The 21,673-nt window shown below is 47.1% G+C and overlaps 1 protein-coding gene across 1 annotated transcript in view; it reads left to right on the plus strand.

The window, feature by feature from the left end:
• The first annotated feature begins 715 nt into the window (after positions 1 to 715).
• The window catches only part of p2rx1 (purinergic receptor P2X, ligand-gated ion channel, 1), a 52,178-nt gene continuing 31,220 nt past the window's right edge, over positions 716 to 21,673 (plus strand). The window contains exons 1-4 of the mRNA XM_063031760.1: positions 716 to 855; positions 12,417 to 12,564; positions 13,335 to 13,406; positions 18,485 to 18,577. Of these exons, the coding sequence (XP_062887830.1) occupies positions 716 to 855; positions 12,417 to 12,564; positions 13,335 to 13,406; positions 18,485 to 18,577 (453 nt within the window). The remainder of the gene's footprint in view (positions 856 to 12,416; positions 12,565 to 13,334; positions 13,407 to 18,484; positions 18,578 to 21,673) is intronic.

A 21,673-nucleotide genomic window follows, 5' to 3' on the forward strand; every position in this document is an offset into this window, starting at 1 on the left:
AGACTGATTCACAGACTGAAGTGTGAAATGCAGGGTTTTGTCCCATGAGGAGAGATTAAACAAACTGGCCCTGAACTCTCTAGAGTTTAACAGAATGAGAGGTGATGCTATTGAAAAGTTCAAAATTCTTCAGCAGGTTGGCAGTGCGTATAATTCCCCAAGGGGTCAGGAATCAGAAATGCACTCTGAAAGTAAGAGGCATAACATTCAGGGCTGAGATGAGAAAAAAATGTCTGCACTCCGCGTGCAGGGAATTTTTGGAGTTCTCTTCCCAAGAGACTGTGGAGGTTCATTCACTAACATATCCAACCTAGAGATGGATAGATTTCTGGGTCTGAAGGAAATGGAGGATAGTGCAGGAAAGTGGTGTTGTTTTTCAAAGGTGGAGCAATCTCGTGGCCTGTCAGATGATTATCCCACTCCTGCCTTTCTCTCTTATGCCCTAGATGCTGGCTTTGCCTGTGCTCACATTCCGAAAACGAAACAAATAAAAACTGGCCCATGCTTTTTCTGATACAAAGAAACAGATCGCAGAGGGTTAAAAAGTGGGCTCACTCAGACCCATTTTTAACTGTTATGGAGCTGGTCTCAGATGATGTGAAAGTGCTTGTTAGTGCTCCGCCCCCTGTGTTAAATGAGCTAGCAGCAATGAATTGAAGACAGATTTGTGGAAGTGATGTTTCTATGTGTGGGCTCTCCTCTCCTCTCGAAAAAGATGGGATCCAACGAACTAGGCAAGAATCTGTCTGATTTTTTGTTTGAATATAAAACTCCACGGATGATAGCTCTGAGAGACAAGAGGATCGGACTTATTTTTCGACTGATCCAGCTGATTGTACTTGTGTATGTTGTGGGGTAAGAGAACGTCTGTTTCCCCTCCTGAGTACTGTGTGTTGAGTGAGACTGGGGACGTATTCACCTTGTTTACCTTGCAGAGGCAAGGGTAGAAGGTTATTCATGTTGTCCTTCCTACTACGCCAAAGAGGTAAGAAGAGACTTGGCTTGTGGTCACCCCCAATTTACTTTCTGAAATGTCTTTCTTGAAGCTGTACTGTAACCCATGTGGCTGACATTGCTGAATGATCATTAGCTTCCCTGCCTCTTGCCACCACATTCTCCTCTTGTTCTGCATCCCTCTCCCACCTTTCCTTACCTGCTACTCTCGGCATCCTTCTAACCACTCCTCCTTCCATCCCATCTTCCCTGATGATCTCCACCTTCTCCAGACAAGTTTGACGAGCTGGCTGCTCTGAAGGGTTCCTGGAAGCATGCAAGTCTACGAATAACTAACATGTTCCACCAGCAGCCTGAGTGGTTACCAAATTCTTCCATGAGTTTTGAGGAGTTTCAGAAGTTAGAAATCAGTCTTGTATTGTTATTCACGGTGAGCATTACCCATGGTAACTGGCTTTCCTGCCAGCTCTCTCTAAAACAGACAGGACCATTCAGTTTAAAGAGAGTACACCTTTGTATTTTAGATTTTGCAGAGATCAGTCCGCTCTCCCTGTGTAAACTGTAGTAATAGTAACAAATATTTGCTGCATGTTGAGCTGGCAGGAACTATTCCCAGACAAACCGGAGCAATTCTAAGTCCACTTGATGCCAATATTATTCTCGGCTCTGGGTTTCCATTGGGTGCTCTGGTTTCCTCCCACGTTCCAAGCATGTGTGGCAACAAACTACCTGCTGGAGGAATTTACAGGTCGGGCAGTATTTGTGGAAGGATATGGACAGAGAATGTTTCAGTTTCAGACCCTTCAGCTGGACTGACAGGCAGAGGAGAGAGTCTGCGGAAAGAGGGAAGGGGAGGGGTTGGGTAAGAGCCGGCAATTGATAGGTGGATCCACGTGAGGGGGAAAGAGAGGAGATATCGACAGAAGATTGGAGATGATCGGGAGGCCACGAGGGGCTGCCAATGGTGGAATTTGACAGGAGAGAAATGCACAAGGGAGATGGGAACAGTGGGGGGAAGAAGACCCACGGGCAGACAGACTGTGCCGGGGGGGGGGAGGGCTCGGGGGTGGGGGTGGGTGTAAGAGGAACTGGAAAGATCTGGAAGAGAAAAGGGACAGGTTACCTGAAACTGCAGAATTCAATGTTTGTGACATCCGCTTATAGACTGCCCAGGGGAATACAAAGTACTGCTCTCCAGTTTCCATTAGGACTTGCCCTAGCAGCAGAGGAGGCCGGGGACAGACAAAGCACAGATGTTCAGCAAAGTAGCTCCTCGTCCACACCAGGTCTCACCGATAGAGAGGGGATTGAACTAAGTAGACTAGGTGACCACTTTGCCGAGCACCTGCCCTCTGTCTGCAGGGACGACCCAGTTGCCTGTGAAGTTAGTTCTCCCATGGTCCACTCTGCACGCCGATCAGATTCTTCCTTCAGTCCTTTAACTATCCCAGCATCTCACTTCATTCCCCACTCTCCCACCCCCCCACCTACCGATCTTCACCCTTCACCAGTCACCTTCTAGTAGTACTCCTTCCTCACATCCCAGCTTCACACTTCATTCCCCACTCTACCACCCTCCTACCTTCACCAATCACCTTCCAGCAGTATTCCTTCCTCACACCCCAGCTTCTCACTTCATCCACCACCCCCACCTACCTTCCTTCACCCTTCACCAATCACCTTCTAGCAATATTCCTTCCTCACATCCCAGCTTCTCACTTCATTCCCCACTCTCCCACCCTCCCCACCTACCGATCTTCACCCTTCACCAGTCACCTTCTAGTAGTACTCCTTCCTCACATCCCAGCATTTCACTTCGTTCCCCACTCTACCACCCTCCTACCTTCATCAATCACCTTCCAGCAGTATTCCTTCCTCACACCCCAGCTTCTCACTTCATTCCCCACTCTCCCACCCCCCCCACCTACCGATCTTCACCCTTCACCAGTCACCTTCTAGTAGTACTCCTTCCTCACATCCCAGCATTTCACTTCATTCCCCACTCTCCCACCCCCCCACCTACCGATCTTCACCCTTCACCAGTCACCTTCTAGTAGTACTCCTTCCTCACATCCCAGCATTTCACTTCATTCCCCACTCTCCCACCCCCCCACCTACCGATCTTCACCCTTCACCAGTCACCTTCTAGTAGTACTCCTTCCTCACATCCCAGCATTTCACTTCATTCCCCACTCTCCCACCCCCCCACCTACCGATCTTCACCCTTCACCAGTCACCTTCTAGTAGTACTCCTTCCTCACATCCCAGCATTTCACTTCATTCCCCACTCTACCACCCTCCTACCTTCACCAATCACCTTCCAGCAGTATTCCTTCCTCACACCCCAGCTTCTCACTTCATTCCCCACTCTCCCACCCCCCCCCCACCTACCGATCTTCACCCTTCACCAGTCACCTTCTAGTAGTACTCCTTCCTCACATCCCAGCATTTCACTTCATTCCCCACTCTCCCACCCCCCCACCTACCGATCTTCACCCTTCACCAGTCACCTTCTAGTAGTACTCCTTCCTCACATCCCAGCTTCACACTTCATTCCCCACTCTACCACCCTCCTACCTTCACCAATCACCTTCCAGCAGTATTCCTTCCTCACATCCCAGCTTCTCACTTCATCCACCACCCCCACCTACCTTCCTTCACCCTTCACCAATCACCTTCTAGCAATATTCCTTCCTCACATCCCAGCTTCTCACTTCATTCCCCACTCTCCCACCCTCCTACCTTCACCGGTCACCTTCTAGCAATATTCCTTCCCCTCCCCTCACATCCTATTCTGGCTTCTTCCCCTTTGCTCTCCAGTCCTGATAAAGGGTCTCGGACCAAACCCTCAACCCTACAGTCCTTTCCGTAGATGCTGTGTGACCTTCAGAGCTCCTCCTGAGTTCGGTGTGTTATAACGGGCTCGTCGCTGCGAATTCATGTTTAACCGTCATTCAACCATAGAGCCAAACAAAACAGCAACCCTGTCGGGCCAGGGTGCAAAACACAGCACACAGCTCACAAAACATACCACTTAAAGCACATGTAGTTATGTTAGCAGAAAAATATGCAGCCACAAAAAAATAATACAGCCCAAGTCCCTGAGTGGCATGGCTTATAGATTGATGGTGTTTGGGATCTTGTCGGGTTCAGTTTGTCTTCCACTCAGCAACCGCTAGGGGACAGCACCACCCACCACCCAGTCTGGATTCTAACATCGCCACAGAGGCCTCTGCTCTTTCCCACATTGCCTTGGCCATCTCCTCCCATGGGCAGCTGCAACAGAGACATGGTTACATAAAACCCTGGTCTAAGCAACAACCGAGGCAATACAGCTCTCCCGCCGTCAGTCTCTCCACTGAATGGGACTTGCAGTATTCTACATTACTAATGTCCAACAGGGTTTTGTGATCACAATAAAAACATCCAGGACAATCATTTACACCGTTTGATGGACCCTGCACAGCCTCTGCATAATAACTGTATGTAACAAGTCCATCTCCATAGTTATCAAGCAACTGCTGATGGGGGTGTAAGCCAGTATTACCTGATGTTTTTACATAAAATGTTAATTTACCAGAGATAGTCCCCCCTCTTCTAGCCATCAGTCACCCACCCCAACTTCTCTGTATTTAAAAACTAGATTTGTTTCCTCTCCATTTTTCGTTTCTGTCAAAGGGCCCTACTCTTGAAATGTTGACTGTTTCTCTCTCCACAGATGTTGCCTGAGCACCCGAGTGTTTGTTGCACTTTCTGTTTTCTAATTTCCACATTGGAACCTCTCTGATTTCCTAGCTGGTTAGCTAATTGTCTGGCAGGCTACTTGTCTACCACTGCTGAAAACTCTGCCAATCTAACAATGGTGCCAACAGCAGGGTCGAGGGTGGTGAGATGGGGGTAGCGGAGAAGAGAGGGAGAGCTGCCCTTGACCTCGGTATCGATGCTGCCGGTTGGGAGGTGCTGTTGGAGAGGAACGGAGGAGGACCTGCAGATGGTTTATACTCTCTGCTGGTGATGCAGGCAACAAATGCTTCATGGTTGGAGAGCCAACCAACCAGGTTGCTTTGACCTAGACGGTGTTGAGATTCATGAGAGCTGTTGGAGCTGTACCCATCCAGTGCTCGACCAGTTACAAGTAAGCAGGCCATCACATAATCTAATCAAGGAATGCGCTGAACTTGCTTGGGCAGAGTTTGCCATACTTCTCTGAACTAGTGCAACGGCAGCTTGGAGTCACCTGAGTTATTTTTACTCCGTTTCCTTTGCTGAACGGATTTGCTCCCTGCTGCCTCAGAGTCTGTCAGCACACAGAGTGACTTGCTGATGCAACTGCTGTCACACTCCCAGGCTTCCAGCACGCTTCCCCAGGGATGCAATCCCTGGGATCCCCGCAAACATTAACAGACTGCACCAACCTCCCATTTGGGCCTGTGAAGGGCAATGTTACGCTCACAAAGGAAACAGCCTGGGAGTTGGTTCTACGTGGATATAACAACAAAAACATGATACTGAATCAAGAAATTAGGAATTAAAAGAGATTTTGTAAATTCATTAATAATTTAAAATGAGACTGAGCACACAGTGATGATCTCAGGAGAAATTGAACTGATATGTTTAGATTTATGCCTACAGAAAGTTGTTATGTTGCTGCACAGATCTGGTCCTCTGGTCATGGCCACTGGCTCCGAGAATACCAGAAATAGAAGCTGCAGGAGGCCTTTGACTTCAGATGCCTGGTCCAGTGTTTAACATTCATAGCTGATTTTTTTTACCTAGGCACCCCTTTCCTCAATCGCTCAGATCCCTTAACATCTAAACTCTCCTGAGCTCTGCTCGAACACACTCAGTGACTGACTCTCCACAGCACTCATGGGTAGAGAATTCCAACAATTCGCCAACCCCTGGTGAAGGAACCTCCTCGTTTCTGGATTGAGTGGCCAACTCTCTGACTCCCGTATTTTGTTGAATCAAATATCAAAGAAACTGCTGCTGAAGATCTGAAATAAAAATACAAAGGGCCAGAAGCACCCAGCAGATCAGGCAGCATCTGTGGATAAAGAAGCAGAGCTAATGTTTCAAAACTGATACCTTTCACCTTTTTGGGAGTATGACCCCAATTCTAGACAATGCAACCAGGGAAAGCATCCAGCCGGTTACATCCTGTATTTCATAAATTCACAGCATTGTGCAACACAGAATAGACCCTTTGGCCCATCTTGTTCATGCTAACCAAGACGCCTATATCATTTGCCTGTGTTCAGCACACATCACTCTAAACCTCTCCTATCCATGAACCTGTTATCATTGTACCCACCTCTACCACTTCCTCTGGCAGCTCATTCCATATACTCACCATCCTGTGTGAAAAATGCACCCCTCAGCTCCCCTTTAAATCTTTCCCCTCTCACCTTAAACTTATGTCCTCTAGTTTTTAAACTTCCCTACGCTGGGGGAAAAAACTGACAATCTATTTGATCTTTACCTCTCAGTCTATAAACCTCAACAAGATCACCCTTCGATCCAGGATAAACCCCAAACAAACTGGAGAGACAAGACCTTATGTTCTGCCTGGGCAGTCTACAACCCAATGGCATGAATATAGAACACAGAGCACTACAGCACAGTGAAGGCCATTCAGCCCATGATGTTGTGCCAGCCTTAATCTAAACCTTCCTTCCTACACAGCTCTTCATTTTTCTATCATCCATGTGCTTATCTAAGAGATTTTAAAGTTTCCTTATCACATCTTCCTCTACCGCCACCCCTGGCGAGGTGTTCCACACACCCGCAAGTCTGAGTAAAAAAAAAACTTACCTCTGACATGCCCCCATCACCTTAGAATTATGTCTCCTTTTATTGGTCCGTTCTGCCCTGGGAAAAGACCTTTGGCTATCCACTTGATATAATGTATGCCTCTTATGTTGTACAGCTCTATCAAGTCACCGCTCATCTTCATTCGTTCCAAAAAGAAAAGCCCTAGCTCGCTCAACCTATACTCATAAGACATGAACTCTAATCCAGGCAGCATTCTGGTAAATTTCCTCTGTACCCTCTCGAAAGCTTCTATCCTCCCTATAATGAGGCAACCAGAACTGAATGCCATACTCCATGTGTGGTCTAACCACTTCACACTTTCCTGGATTGACCTCTATCTGCTCCTTCTCAGTCCAGACCTGCATCCTGTCCATGTCCATTGTAACCTAAGGCAACCTTCTACACTGTCCACAACTCCACCAACCTTCATGCCACCTACAAACTAACCAACCCACTGTTCCACTTCCTCATCCAAGCCATTTATAAAAATCACAACGAGCAGGGCTTCCAGAACAGATCCCCATGGAACAGCACTGGTCACGGACCTCCAGGTGGGACACGTTTCATTTACTATCACTCTCTGCCTTTTATGGGCAAACCAGTTCTGAATCCACACAGACAGGTTTCCCTGGATCCAATACCTCCTGATTTTCTGAACGAGAATACCATGGGAAGCTTATCAGATGCCTAACTAAATTCCATATATATTACATCCACTGTTTTACCTTCATCATTGTGCTTTGTCACATTATCAAAGAATTCAATCCAGGCTCATGGGGCATGATCTGCCCTTCACAAAGCCACGCTGATGACCCCTAATCATCCTGTGCCTCTCCAAATGCTTGTAAATCCTGTCTTGAAGAAACCTCTCCAATAACTTGCCCACTACTGAAGTAAGACTCACAGGGTTATCCCTAATCCCTTTCTTCAACAAAGAAATAACATTTGCCCCCCTCCAGTCATCTGAACATTTGCCCTCTCTACAAATTTCCAAATTGCTGTAAAAAAAAACACCATCTTTTTCACTCATGCCCTTTTTTTGGGAGAAATCTGCTATTCCTATCAATTCTGGTTTATCTGTGACTCTGGGCCCATTCTGTACAGCTGATTCTTCAGCATCAGCTCAGCTCACGGGCATTCAAGGGCAGTAACTGCTGAACAATGAATAAATTAAAGTCAGGCACTGCTCTCCGAATGCTAACTCCTCTTCACAGAATCAAAGTATTTTACAATGTGACCCCTTCATCCACGCCAACTGTAACACCCATCCACACCAATCCCTTTCGCCTACATTAGGCCCCTAACCCTCTATGTCATTCTTATCTGTGGAAGTACCTTTTAAACTTTGTAACTATATCTGCCTCTGTTATCTGATTTCAGATAACCACCTTCTCCCCGTGAAAACTCACACCTCAGATCTCCTCTAAATTGCTCACCTCAAATCTGTGCCCTCTTGTTCTGGACTTCCCTGCTCCAGGGGGAGAAAAGATTCTGAGTTTATGTAAACAGGCCATTCCTCAGTATCCTACCTTCTAGTGAGCAGAAACCCAGCCTGTCCAATCTGTCCTTGCAACAACCACCCTCCATTTCAGGTAACACCTCTGCACACTCTCCCTAACACCGACTTCCTGTGGTATGGCGACCGGGACTGTACCGGGTGATTTATTTTCTGTATTCCTGCTCACTCTTTGGTTCAGTGCCTCAGCCTGGGAACAAGCATACCAATGTTTTCTTTACTCCCTTTGTCATCTGTCAGGGACCTAGTGACTTGCACCCCAAGTTCTCAGTACAGCAACATTCCTAAGCTTTAAGTCAAAATGTCTGGATACGGCCCAAATGCGGAGAGAGAGAGACACTGAAGCAGGTCAATTGTTCACAGACTTTAATGTGAACAGGGTTTTAAGGGAAAGGAAAGCAATAAACGCTAGGCCAAATAGGGCCGTTAACTAAAACTCTCAAATGGAAAACTAGATGCCAACAACGTGGCTGAAATGAATACCTAAATACAAAATGAATAGCGCTAGTCTTCAGCGTCAGTCAGCCCGACATTCCATTTTCTCAGGCAAGGCTGAATGCAAGCAGGCACTGTAACGTTGCTGTGCTTTGCTCAAGTCTCGACAAGCGCTACAGCGAAAAGAAGGGAGTTGAATGCCCTCACAATGAAATAATGATTAGCTGGCACGTGCAATTGCCAAATCTGCTATGCAGCTGCGTTAGTGGTTGTGCCAGTCCATGGCACTTACTCTAACAAAAGTTGACCCTCCAAAGAGCTTTTCCTCACACTTGTCTGGATTAAGTTTCATATGCCACCATTCCGTCCGATTTTTTAGTTGATCTGTGTCCTTGGACAAACATTTTCTTTATCTGCATCTCCAATTCCAACAGCATACCAGTAGTTACAGACTTCCAGTCAGACCAACATTCGCCCAGTGCTATCCTGCCACCAGGCTAATGAGGGATCCCGTTTACAGCCTTTGTCCTTAAACGTTCGGACCACTGTTGGGGAATTTCCTTTTCCCACACAAGACTCAGACTCAGGTATTCCTTAGAAGGCTCTTTATTTACGTGACATGGAAAATGTCCCTCCAGAGAGCAACGACTGCTTACAATCAGTACACGTACCCTCCTTATAGTTCATTCTAACGGGTATGGTTTGTTCAACACTTCCATATTTGGTAGTGTTCGAAGCAAGCTACAGGGAAAAATACCTAAATCACATGGCCTTGCTGTGTACAGCTATAGGCCAGAGGGCAACACCCTGTAGTCTTGTTTCTACATCAGTAGAGCAACACCAGACAACCTCGCTGTGTACAGCTGTAGGCCAGGGGACAACACCATGATTTTCTGCTGATACAGGCATTGAGCAATACAGACAACCACACCCGGGGTGACCAACCTGTTACACTCCATGCGTCAACTTTTTCACACACGAGTTCTATATTAAACAACAGGAATTCTGCAGATGCTGGAAATTCAAGCAACATACATCAAAGTTGCTGGTGAACGCAGCAGGCCAGGCAGCATCTATAGGAAGAGGCGCAGTCGACGTTTCAGGCCGAGACCCTTCGTCAGGACTAACTGAAGGAAGAGTGAGTAAGGGATTTGAAAGCTGGAGGAGTTCTATATTAACATAGTTTTACAAGAATTGAAGGGGGGTACAAGAGTTGTATGGCACATCTGAACTCGTGAGAGGAAAATATTGACACATGGAATGTAAAAGGTTGGCCACCGCTGCTATACAAAAGGTATTTACCCAACCCAGTTGGCCATAATCCTCCACAACCTCCCTACGATGCAGGACCATTTCGATAACCTAAGGAAAGTCCAGGTAAATCATACCCAACACATCTAATTGTAATAGTAACCTCCTCAAGAAATTCAATCATGTACATGGAACACCATCTCCACTGAAATCCACACCGACCCATCTGGTACACAAGAAAATCTGCAGATGCTGGAATTCTGAACAACACACACAAAATGCTGGAAAAACTCTGCAGCCCAGGCAGCGTCCATGGAAAAGAGTACTGTGGACGTTCCAGGCCGAGAGCCTTCATCAGCGATCCTGGCGAAGCGTCTGCAGAGATCATGATGAAGGGTCACGGCCTGAAACGTTAACTGTTTACTCTGATCTATCTGGTGTTGGGTGATAGGTTCACAGTACAACGTGAACATTGGTTACCAACTGTCAGCGAAGTCAGACCATGAATACAAACTAGTCCCAAAAGAGTGGGAACTCAGATCTACAGATGGGGAGGAAAAGGCACATGGCTATAATCAGGGAAGGACATTACATTTGATTGTAAAAGGAGAATAAACACCACATGGAAGACCAAACATCATGCTGCATTTATCTGTGAATACAGTATGTGTCCTTTCATTGTCTGCGTGTATGAAATTCAGACCCAACGCTAGCGACAGGCTCAGCTCCCAGAAATCAGAAATTGGGAAATGTTCGTGATGGTGTAAGGAGGGGAGCCGGGCGAAGCGCCCGCGGCGGCAAGGGGAGGGCAGCTGGGCAAAGGGGCGTTGGCGGCAAGGGGAGCAGAGCTGGGGGAGGGGTGGCGGGCGAAGTGTCTATGATGCTGTGACAGGGAGGGGAGATTGGTAAAGTGTCTGTGACAATGTGATGGCAGGAGATGGGAGAAGTGTCTATGATGGTGTGGGTGTGCGAGGAGAAGGTGAAGTGTCTGTGGCGGGGAGGGGAGATGGTGAAGTGTGAGTGACGGGGAGGGGAGACGGTGAAGTGTGAGTGACGGATGTGCCTGCGGGGGGGGGGCGGGATGGTGTCGGATGTGTTTGTGTTGGGGGGGTGTTGGATGTGTCTGGGGGGGGGGAAGGTGTCGGATGTGTCCGTGGGGGGGTGTCGGATGTGTCTGTGGGGGGTGAAGGTGTCGGATGTGTCTGTGGGGGGGGGAAGGTGTCGGATGTGTCTGTGGGGTGGTGTCGGATGTGTCTGTGGGGGGGAGGTGTCGGATGTGTCTGTGGGGGGAGTGTCGGATGTGTCTGTGGGGGGGGGAAGGTGTCGGATGTGTCTGTGGGGGGGGGAAGGTATCGGATGTGTCTGTAGGGGGGGTGTCGGATGTGTCTGTGGGGGGGAAGGTGTCGGATGTGTCTGTGGGGGGGGAGGTATCGGATGTGTCTGTGGGGGGGAAGGTATCGGATGTGTCTGTGGGGGGAGAAGGTGTCGGATGTGTCTGTGGGGTGGTGTCGGATGTGTCTGTGGGGGGGGAAGGTGTCGGATGTGTCTGTGGGGGGGGAAGTGTCGGATGTGTCTGTGGGGGGGAGGTATCGGATGTGTCTGTGGGGGGGAGGTGATGGATGTGTCTGGGGGGGTGAAGGTGTCGGATGTGTCTGTGGGGGGGAGGTATCGGATGTGTCCGTGGGGGGGGAAGGTATCGGATGTGTCTGTGGGGGGGGAGGTGTCGGATGTGTCTGTGGGGGGGGGGAAGGTGTCGGATGTGTCTGTGGGGTGGTGTCGGATGTGTCTGTGGGGGGGAGGTATCGGATGTGTCCGTGGGGGGGGAAGGTGTCGGATGTGTCTGTGGGGGGGGAGGTGTCGGATGTGTCTGTGGGGGGGAGGTATCGGATGTGTCTGTGGGGGGGGGAAGGTGTCGGATGTGTCTGTGGGGTGGTGTCGGATGTGTCTGTTGGGGGGGAAGGTGTCGGATGTGTCTGGGGGGGGTGAAGGTGTCGGATGTGTCTGTGGGGGGGAGGTATCGGATGTGTCCATGGGGGGGAAGGTGTCGGATGTGTCTGTGGGGGGGTGTCGGATGTGTCTGTGGGGTGGTGTCGGATGTGTCTGTGGGGGGGGAAGGTGTCGGATGTGTCTGTGGGGGGGGAAGGTGTCGGATGTGTCTGTGGGGGGGTGTCGGATGTGTCTGTGGGGTGGTGTCGGATGTGTCTGTGGGGGGGGAAGGTGTCGGATGTGTCTGTGGGGGGGGTGTATTGGATTGTCTCTGGGTGTTCGGTGTTGGATGTGTTGGTAGGGGGCTGTCTGTTTTGGATGTTTTTGTGGGGTGGGGCAGTGTTTGGTAATGATCCAGTACTCTCTGCTGGAGATGGAGGTGAGGTGCCACATCTGCCGTCCCCGTTGCAGTATTCATGGGTTGTCTGGAGTAAACAGCCTCCCACTCTTTCTGCTGCAGCTGGGTCTTCATCCACGAGAAGGGCTACCAATACACAGACTCCACCACCAGTTCCGTCTCCATCAAAGTGAAAGGCTTTGGCTTCACCAACCTCTCCACGATCGGCCCCAGGGTGCTGGACACGGTGGACTACACCTTCCCATCGCAGGTATGAATGGTGGGCCATTGCGCCAGATTCTGGGTTACGACTCAGAAAAAAGGCTCCAAAATAAACACCGGCCACAGCAGCTCTGCCCACATCGTGAGACTAACTGGAACAACAGACCTTCGGTTGTTTGTGCTCAGTAAAAGTGCTAAGTTTGGACTTCAATGTCCAGGCTGTTAACTGTCAGAGTTAGAGAGGAGGAACGACTCTCACACAAAGTGCTGGGTGAATTCAGCACAAAAGGCCACCCATTTCAACTTCCCATTCCCATGCTGTCATGCTGTCCACAGCTCCTCTACTGCCACGATGAGGCCAAACACATAGCACCTTCTTGTTTTCCCTCATTCTCATGTTTTCTTGCCTCTTCTATTCCCCTGCTCCCCTTCATGACCTGCCCCACCTCCTCCCCTTCTTCCGTGGTCCACTGTCCTCACCTATTAGATCCTTCCTCAGCCCTATTACCCTAATACCTCCTCTTCTACTCCTCTCACCGCCCTCTCCCCTACCCACCCACACACCTTCCCCCTCACCTGGTTTCACCTATTCCCTACTAGCTTGTGCTTGTCACCCCTCCCCCCCCCCACCTTTTTATTCTGGCTTCTTCCCCAATTTTTCCAGTCTTGAAGAAGGGTCTAGGGCTGAAACATCGACTGGTTATTCCCTTCCATAGATGCTGCCTCACTGCATTTCCGTGTGTTGTTCAAGATTGCAAACATCTTCAGAACCTCGTGTCCTGCTCTGCCACTCATTGTCCTCTGCATTTCCTTCCTCAGGGATTGGACTCCTTTGTTATCATGACCAATTACATCATCACTCCGAAACAGTCCATGAAACTCTGTACACAGGTAAGTCTACACTGGCACTGGATGCTCTCCTGGTCGTGATTCCTGGACTGCCCTTCCCTGTGGCAACCAGAGCCCAGTTATATCCTGTCTCACGTACCCCTGTACTCCTTCCAGTAGATGGATATACAGTCTGAGCCTTGCCATTCCCCATGTGCTCTATTCATTAATAAGAACGGCTCTTACTTCTTCCTGAAGCCCAGTGGGATGTTATCCTACCACCCGGTCCTTCAGCTGATCCACAAACTCTCCACAGATATGTGCCCACTTCGCTGCCCATTGTTGGCCTATAACAAACTGACCAAAGTTAGGCAATTCACTACATGAACCCTTTTTCATTCAGATCTCACACATTATTGTCTCTGTGTAAAGGCCAATATAAATCAAGCTGAACCTAAGCCAACAGCGCAAGTCCTGAGTGTTGTTCCTTTCGTAACAGTACTCACTCAGATCACCTCTCAACCTGTAACACTGAAACAGGGGATCTCCTGCTGGTCCCGGCCCCTGCCACGGGAGTCTTCCTTGTGACGGAGCTCTTGCTGCTTGCATCCAAGGCTCCTCAATCTTATTCTCTTTCCTTATCACTTCAGACTGTAGTGGTCAAAATAGCATAGACATTAAAGCCTCGATAAAAAAAAGTAATATCACAAACATTGGTATGTTTAAATATAATCAGTAAACAGGTATATAACAGATTATAAAGCATAGCTGATTTCATACCATATTTTGTGTATAATAAGATTTAATTAAATATTAAAGTATGGGGTGCGTATTACTCAAAGAGAGACAAAATTATGTTGTAAAGTCAGATAAAATCACTAAAAAGAGACTTGGAATGGAATTTAACATGCAGGCACCTAAGGGCAAAAACATTTTGGAAAATACTAGATAATCATGAGAACAAAGGGAAGAACATACGATTACCAGGATGTACGTTAACGTTCAGACCTCAGTTCCAAACTTCACTCCTAAAGGAGTGATTCCGCAAAGTGTTATTAGCTAAATCCACATAATCTTTAATAACTTTTGATAATCCAACCCATTGTCTGATAATGGTTTCATTCTCGTTGGCAACTCTGTGGTAAACTGAGGAATAGGGGGAAGGGTAGGAGACAGGTATCCCAGTCCTCAGCAGAATGGATATACTGCATATATTTGCATATATTTATACTGCATATATAATGGCTGGTTTTACAACAGGTTTGGGGAATATTTGTCTGGCAAAAACTAAGTCCCTCAAAACACTGGCGAATGCACTGTTAGGCTCATGCAAACTGCAAAGTAAATTCTCCTTTCTGTAGTGTGCACTTGAAGAGGCAAAGGGTTATCATTCACTATAGCACATTTTAGGAATCTCCTGTTATTGACAGGCAAGATAAATGGAGAACAGTTATTATAAGAAACAAACCCACAATCTGTTAACCGTTTCTTAACCAGATCCTTCAAACAAAACCAATGTTCTCCTTTTTGATAGCAGGAAGCCAATATTTACTCCCTGGTGGATCCTTGCCACTTTACAGAACAAATGGATGGGTTAGAAAGTCAAATCCTGATTTCTCTTTCATACTTCCTGCCACCATGAACCTTGTATAGTGGGCAGGTTCAGTTGTCACTATGGTGAAGAAAATGAAGAACTGTTCCAACAACACACATCAAAGTTGCTGGCGAACGCAGCAGGCCAAGCAGCATCTGTAGGAAGAGGTGCAGTCGATGTTTCAGGCCGAGACCTTTCGTTTGCATTTAAACTGTTCCAACATACAGTAGACCAAACTTATTCCTACAATCTCCAAGGAGATGATTTGTCAAGGTGAATTCCCTAATGTGACACCCTAAGGTGGTGGTGCCTACCCATCTTTCAATTGTTTATCTGAAATCCAACTGAGAACCGTATAGTTCCCAGATTGTACCACATCAACCCCAGGTACAGAAAGTCACCAGCAGGTATACTTATACAAACAGGATCCTCAGTATTTTGAGTAGTTTCATCATTAACTCTGCCAATAATTTGGTTTGTCATATCTCCCAAGGGTCATAAGATATGGAGCATTTCCAAAACAATATTTGCTTGTTGCTAACCCGGTGTATTAATCTCGCCCACATCCTCATAACCTGCATTTATGATTTCTTTCATCTTTTGCCGTACAGAACTCAAATGCAAGTTTATCTCCACAATATTTAGTGTACTTACTATGGAAACTCCACATGGGATTAGGATACACTAGAGTTCTTTGCCTCTCTCATGTTCTAATTTCTGAATGAGTAAACTGTTTAATAAATGGATGTTGTAAAGCTCCTGGTGGCTTATCCACACCAACTAGGAGCTTGGAGCGATATCAAGTTGGACAACACTTGAACATGTCTGCATCCTGGAAGAAGGACAACTCCTCACACTCCTGAGGAAGGGTCTCGGCCCAAAATGTCGACTATTCATTTCCATAGATGCTGCCTGAACTGCTGAGCTCCTCCAGCTTTGTGTGTGTTGCTTTTGCTTTCCAACATCTGCAGTCTTTCTCCTGTTTATAATTCATGCTTCTGTTTCTTATAATACAAGTCTTACTCCCTTTATATCGCCTGAACCTCCTCACACAACAAAACACTAGTAACACGGCATTGCAGTGATTGTGGTATGCATGGGGTAAGGTGTATAGGGAAGGTCTCAGAGCAGCAGAGCAACGGGAATTGGATTGCTAGGAGTAAACGCTAACTGCTGATTTCCTTTCTCATTTGTGTCCACACCAATCATTCCCATTATATTCACAATGAAGTTGTAATTGAATTATAAGCCTTGTTGTTAAACCTGAAGCAATGTCCCCATAAAAGTGACTTCCCATCTTTATCCTAGTCCAATCTTTTCACAATCACAATCAAGTAATATCACAATTACATGACCCCAATTATCAAAACACCTGTCTTATTTCTTTTACAAAACTTTATCCTAGTTCTTCATAAATTTGTAAAAACAATTTCACCTTCTTCATCCTCACAATCCATGGTATCTGATAGAATCCAAGCAGACTTTTCCATGAGTCTTCATCCACAGCCACTCTAATCTTTATCTGCCTGAGTGAATAAACAATTAGCTAATGATACATTTAATTATACAACATGTAACCTTCAGCAAAGCCCACGGCCACTCAGCAAACGCCAATCATTTTCCAGTACCTGGAAACAAACATCGAGAACATTTTCTGTTCTTATCTAATCATCTGATACTCCCTCTAAATTCAACTCCTACTTTATTCCCAAAAGACCTGGCTATGAAAACAGCCTCCCATCTCCTTCTCACTCCCATCCTCTCTTCCTTGGCTTCTGCAATTGCAGTAATTGCTTTTCTTAACCCCCCCTTTTGGTGCTGAATGTGAAGTAAACTATCCTTAACCTCCGGGTGCAAGCAGTCCAACTCACTGAGCGGGCGACTGCTCCTTTGTCCTCATCATCCTCATCACTTACCTGAAATATAGATCACCATTTCTATCTAGCACATCCCACTGACAGTGTGTCTTATGGACCTCAGCTACTACAGCACATTTACTTCCTCTGAGTTGGTTAATATGATACCAATCCAACTTATTAGCAGTGTGAATTTGATAGACTAACAGTCTGGCTTTATCTACAATATCATATGGCCCTATAAATCTCAGAGATGTAAAAGGGCCTGGCTAATATACCAAAATCATAACCTTCTGTCCAATTTTCAACACCCTAGGTATTCACACATCAAAGGAAGCTTTACTTTACTGTTTCTTTTGTCCCATATTATGGGCTGTGACATAATGGGCTTCCGTAATGGTGTCAATTAATTTCTACTTCCCTTTTGCAAAGTGCAAAAGCACACATTTGCCCAGATTAGCTCCATCTGACTTTTCTCCATTCAAATTTCCAAATGATTTGTATCCTGCAGTTGCCTCACTTTCTATAACTTCAACAATTTTACGTTATCTGCAAAGATACTAAAGTTTACATTTTTCATCAGAATCATTAAACAATTTGCATGAATCAAAGTTCCCAGAACTAAACAGCTTTGTGGAACAGCTGCTTAAAGGGGAGGGCAGGATCGTTCCCATCACTTTCATATAGTGAGACATTCAGAGGTCCAGGTCTGGTTCACTGCAGCAAATTCAGCTGACTCCCTCTATCTGAACTGATCAGATTGCCCTGCAGCCCAAAAAAAGACTGAAGAATGAAGTGGTAGTAAACAGATTTTAGAACAGTGTCAATAACAAGGGATGGGTGTTACACTTCCATCAACACACACTACACACAAACATTTGTCTTTTGCAAAACCATCACCATTTTCCCACACCCGACCTTGCGTTCTAGTTCTGAACAGGGCAAGCTGCCTCAGATCTACATCTTCCAAAACTCTGAACAAACCCTGACAGTTTCCCCTTTTCAAGAAATCAAAAACACCGAAGCCTCAAATTTGTCCCAGAAGCACATGGAAGAAGTCTGCCTCACTATTGGCTTGGCTAAGGGTCTCACATCTCCATCTGTAAAATTACTTCCTCCATTCTTTGTTCTCCTGGGATCTCCAATGTTTTCTCAATCAACTTGGAATAGAGATACCCAAAGGTGGCACAGGCCTTAGTGGGCAGCCCCAATGACAGAAAAAAACGTCACTCCTCCAAAGCCCAACAATCCCAATGCTCTAATATTGACATCACTGCTCTGGAGTGAAATGAGAAAGACATCAAAGAGCAGGGTTGTGGGTACAGAAACAGGACGGGCTGGAAAACTTCAACAGGTCAGGCAGTATCTGTGAGAAGATAACCAGGTGGGTGACCCTTCAACATAATTTGAGGGATCCTTTTTAAGAAAGGGCAAATCAGAAAGGTGCTTTGTTTTACGGGATGGTTTCACTGGCAGGATGGAGCAGTCTGGCACCTCAGCCACTCCCAGCAGGATAAGATAACTCATCACAGTCTTTCTTTCAAATTACTCTTTTGAACACGGAACCAGGATACTACAGTCGTCAGTACATTGGCTTCAACCAGGAAGGAGAACTTCTACTCTGACCTTGAAAGACCACTGGCTAGTTTCCCACTAAGCAAACTTAAGCTCCCAGTCAACTTTGATTCCAGGATCAGAAAGGATCAAATCTCCAGAAAAATGAGATGGGAACATTGACTCCAGCGGAGTTAGCTGAACTGCACACCCGCTCTCATCAGGGACAGGTAAAAAAAGTTTGTGGCAGCACTTGTCATTGCTCCTGCATCAGCCAGATTCCGAGCAACTGACCACAAGAAAGTCAGCATCACCTCCACCAGAAAATGAGTCAACGACTGCTGAACTTACTGCCACCTTGTCCACTCTCTTCTCCAACAGACTGGCTCCGTGAGTGGCTGGAGAACGAGAGACCAGTGCTTCATGAGATTCTGCCCTGTCCATGGCTTCTTCAGCACTGCCAAGTCCAGCTGGAGGTCAGACTCCGAGTAGTCTACTGACAGCCTAGTCAGGAGATGCTGACAGTCAGTGCCTCCTGGAAGGAATACTCCAAACAAGAGCTCAGCTCTGACTCTGCCCTTGGTGTTAGAGTTCTCCCTCCGCCACAACCTCCCAACTGCTGAACTGCTCCCCCAATCTTCACTGCCTGGTAGTTCCAGGAGAAAAGCAGGCAGCAGCATCAACCTCTGGGAATGATGCAAAACCCTTGGCTATATCATGGAAAGAGACTGGGAAGCATCCTTAGCAAAACTCAGTTTGCTGGGTCGGGCAGCTTCTGAAGAGGGAGGGGTACTGTCAACATGTTTGGTTGAAACCCTGCATCAGGACTGAGGGAGAATGAAGAGGGAAGATGGAAGCCGGAGGTGATTAGTGGACTAAGGAGGGGGTGAAGGATGATGGGCAGATGGAGCCAGGTAGGAGAGGGGTGGAGTTGGAAACCCAATCCTTCCCCCTGACCTACTGATGCTGCTCAACCCTGAGTTCCAGCATCTGCAGTTTACTCTATCTCTATGAAACATCTTTCCCAACTGTGACCCCCCCACCAGAAATGTATCTCCCTCTTACGACTGCTGCATGGTTTCAAAGGTACATTTAATGTCAGAGAAATGTATACAATGTACGTCCTGAAATGCTTTTTCTTCGCAAATATCCTCGAAAACAGAGGAGTTCCCCAAAAAATGAATGACAGTTAAATGTTAGAACTCAAAGTCCCCCCCAGCTCCTCCCTCCCATGCATAAACAGCAGCAAAGCAATGATCCCTCCTCCCCATCAACAAAAAAAAGCATCACCCCCCCCCACCCCACCAAGCACTCAAGCGTGCAGCAGAGCATCAGTGAAGACACAGAGTTGCAGTACTCCAGAGACTACTCTTTCACCTGGTATTCGACATACCACAGGCTCTCTCTCTCTCCCTAGTAATGGAAAAAGAGGTGTCCCCATTTCACAGGGGGAAAAAAACAACTCGCTGATTTACAATGTTAGAAGTCTGTTGCGTCACTTTTTCTGAGCTCTATGCCCAAAAAATTCGGGTCTCTGGGCACACAGGCAGAGATCTTCCATCTCCCACAATACACCAATTTCCTGCTGGGACACCGACCTTTAGTCTGTCCGTCTCCAGGGTCACCAGATCCCGGAACGCTGAAAGCAAGCTAGTCTCTTAGGCCGCATCCTCGGCTTATCGAATAACGGCCAGTCATGAAACTCCGAGAGCAGGTCCAATTCCCGTAAAGAACCAAAGTCAGCATGTAACTCCAGGTCAGGGTCTTCAAAGGAACCCTGAAAGGGAAAAATAGAGATAATAAAGATGGAGATAGAGCTGGTTCCAAGTATGCATGCAAAGGAGTCACCGTTCGGCGCCATTGTCTCCTCCTAAGCTCCCCCTCCTTACCAGTGTAGACTGGGTCAGACAAGATATCATCACCTTTACCTCAGCTCCAGACTATGTCGCTCTGCCCATAGGGCTGTTTCATCTATAACAGTCTCCTTGCTGGGCTGGAGCTAATCTGTAAGACAACTAGGAACCACCTCAGCCACATCTCCTCACTCTGAGATTAAGATGCCCCCATCCAAGTCATCAAGCTGCAATACATAGATGACGCTTGCATTTGTGGACAGCTGCAGGCCGAGCTCTAAGTCATCATCAACTCGTTCACACTTAACGTTGTGAAGCAAAGTTTCTCTACCACCTGTTCCCATCACACACACATCTTGTTTGAAGATAAACATTCAAGACAAGACTGTGGAAATTGTGTGAAAATTTCCCCACTTGTCTGGAACCACCATTTGGTGAACACGCAAACACGAAGAATTCTGCAGATGCTGGTGAACGCAGCAGGCCAGGCAGCATCTCTAGGAAGAGGTACAGACGACGTTTCGGGCCGAAGAAGGGTCGTCACGAAGGGCCTCGGCCCGAAATGTCGATTGTACCTCTTCCTAGAGATGCTGCCTGGCCTGCTGCGTTCACCAGCAACTTTGATGTGTGTTGTTTGGTGAACACAATCATTTGAGATGAAATTTACCATCACCTTCGAAGCAGCAGCATTGCCTTTGACCAGCTGAGGGAAGGAAGCAGAATCGTTAATGATCTCTGACATATGTTGTGGGATTTGTTCTTTTGCAGCAGGACAGTGCAATACATAAAATATCTATAAGTTACAATAAGCGATATATTAAAAATGTAAATACAGCAAAATAGTGAGAGCATTCGTGGGTTTCTGGACTGTTCAGAAATCTGGGGGAAGGAGCTCTGCTTAAAACACTGAGTGTTGTTTTCAGGTTCCTGTCCTGAAGAGAAGATGAATACTGCCTTCTTGAGAGACAGCCTTTAGAGGACGTGTCAGACCCGGCACAGAACAGATGGTCTAGTGAATAGCAGTAATGCCTGCCCACCCCCCCACTGATGAGACCTGGATTACCTCCCACAGGCTCTACCTCTCAACACTGTCTGTAAAACTCCCTACATCCATTGGCAGGAGCAGTGAAGGCAGTCTCTCCCAGGCAATGTCACAACGCTGGGGTAAGTGTTCACCCACTCCCTGACGCTAGGGTCTAACCCAGGCTCTGTCAGTGCAGACTCTCAGGGAGTCAGAAGTAAAGAATTAAGGATGTTCACAAAGCATTCTTGAAAAGGTTCCATTTCCTCTGTGATTCTGGGAATCCATGGCCTGTGACTGCTCAGAATGGTAGAATGGTAGTGAGAACCTTGAGCAGACAAAGACACTGTGTACACAGCGAGATGAGTGCAACCCCTCAGTACTCCCCCGTTACCACACCTGCAGGCTCCATGTTACCTGTCTACAGTGAAATAAGTACAATCCCTCAGTAC

Source organism: Mobula hypostoma, chromosome 23 (genome assembly GCF_963921235.1).
Source record: "Mobula hypostoma chromosome 23, sMobHyp1.1, whole genome shotgun sequence".
NCBI lineage: Eukaryota > Metazoa > Chordata > Chondrichthyes > Myliobatiformes > Myliobatidae > Mobula > Mobula hypostoma.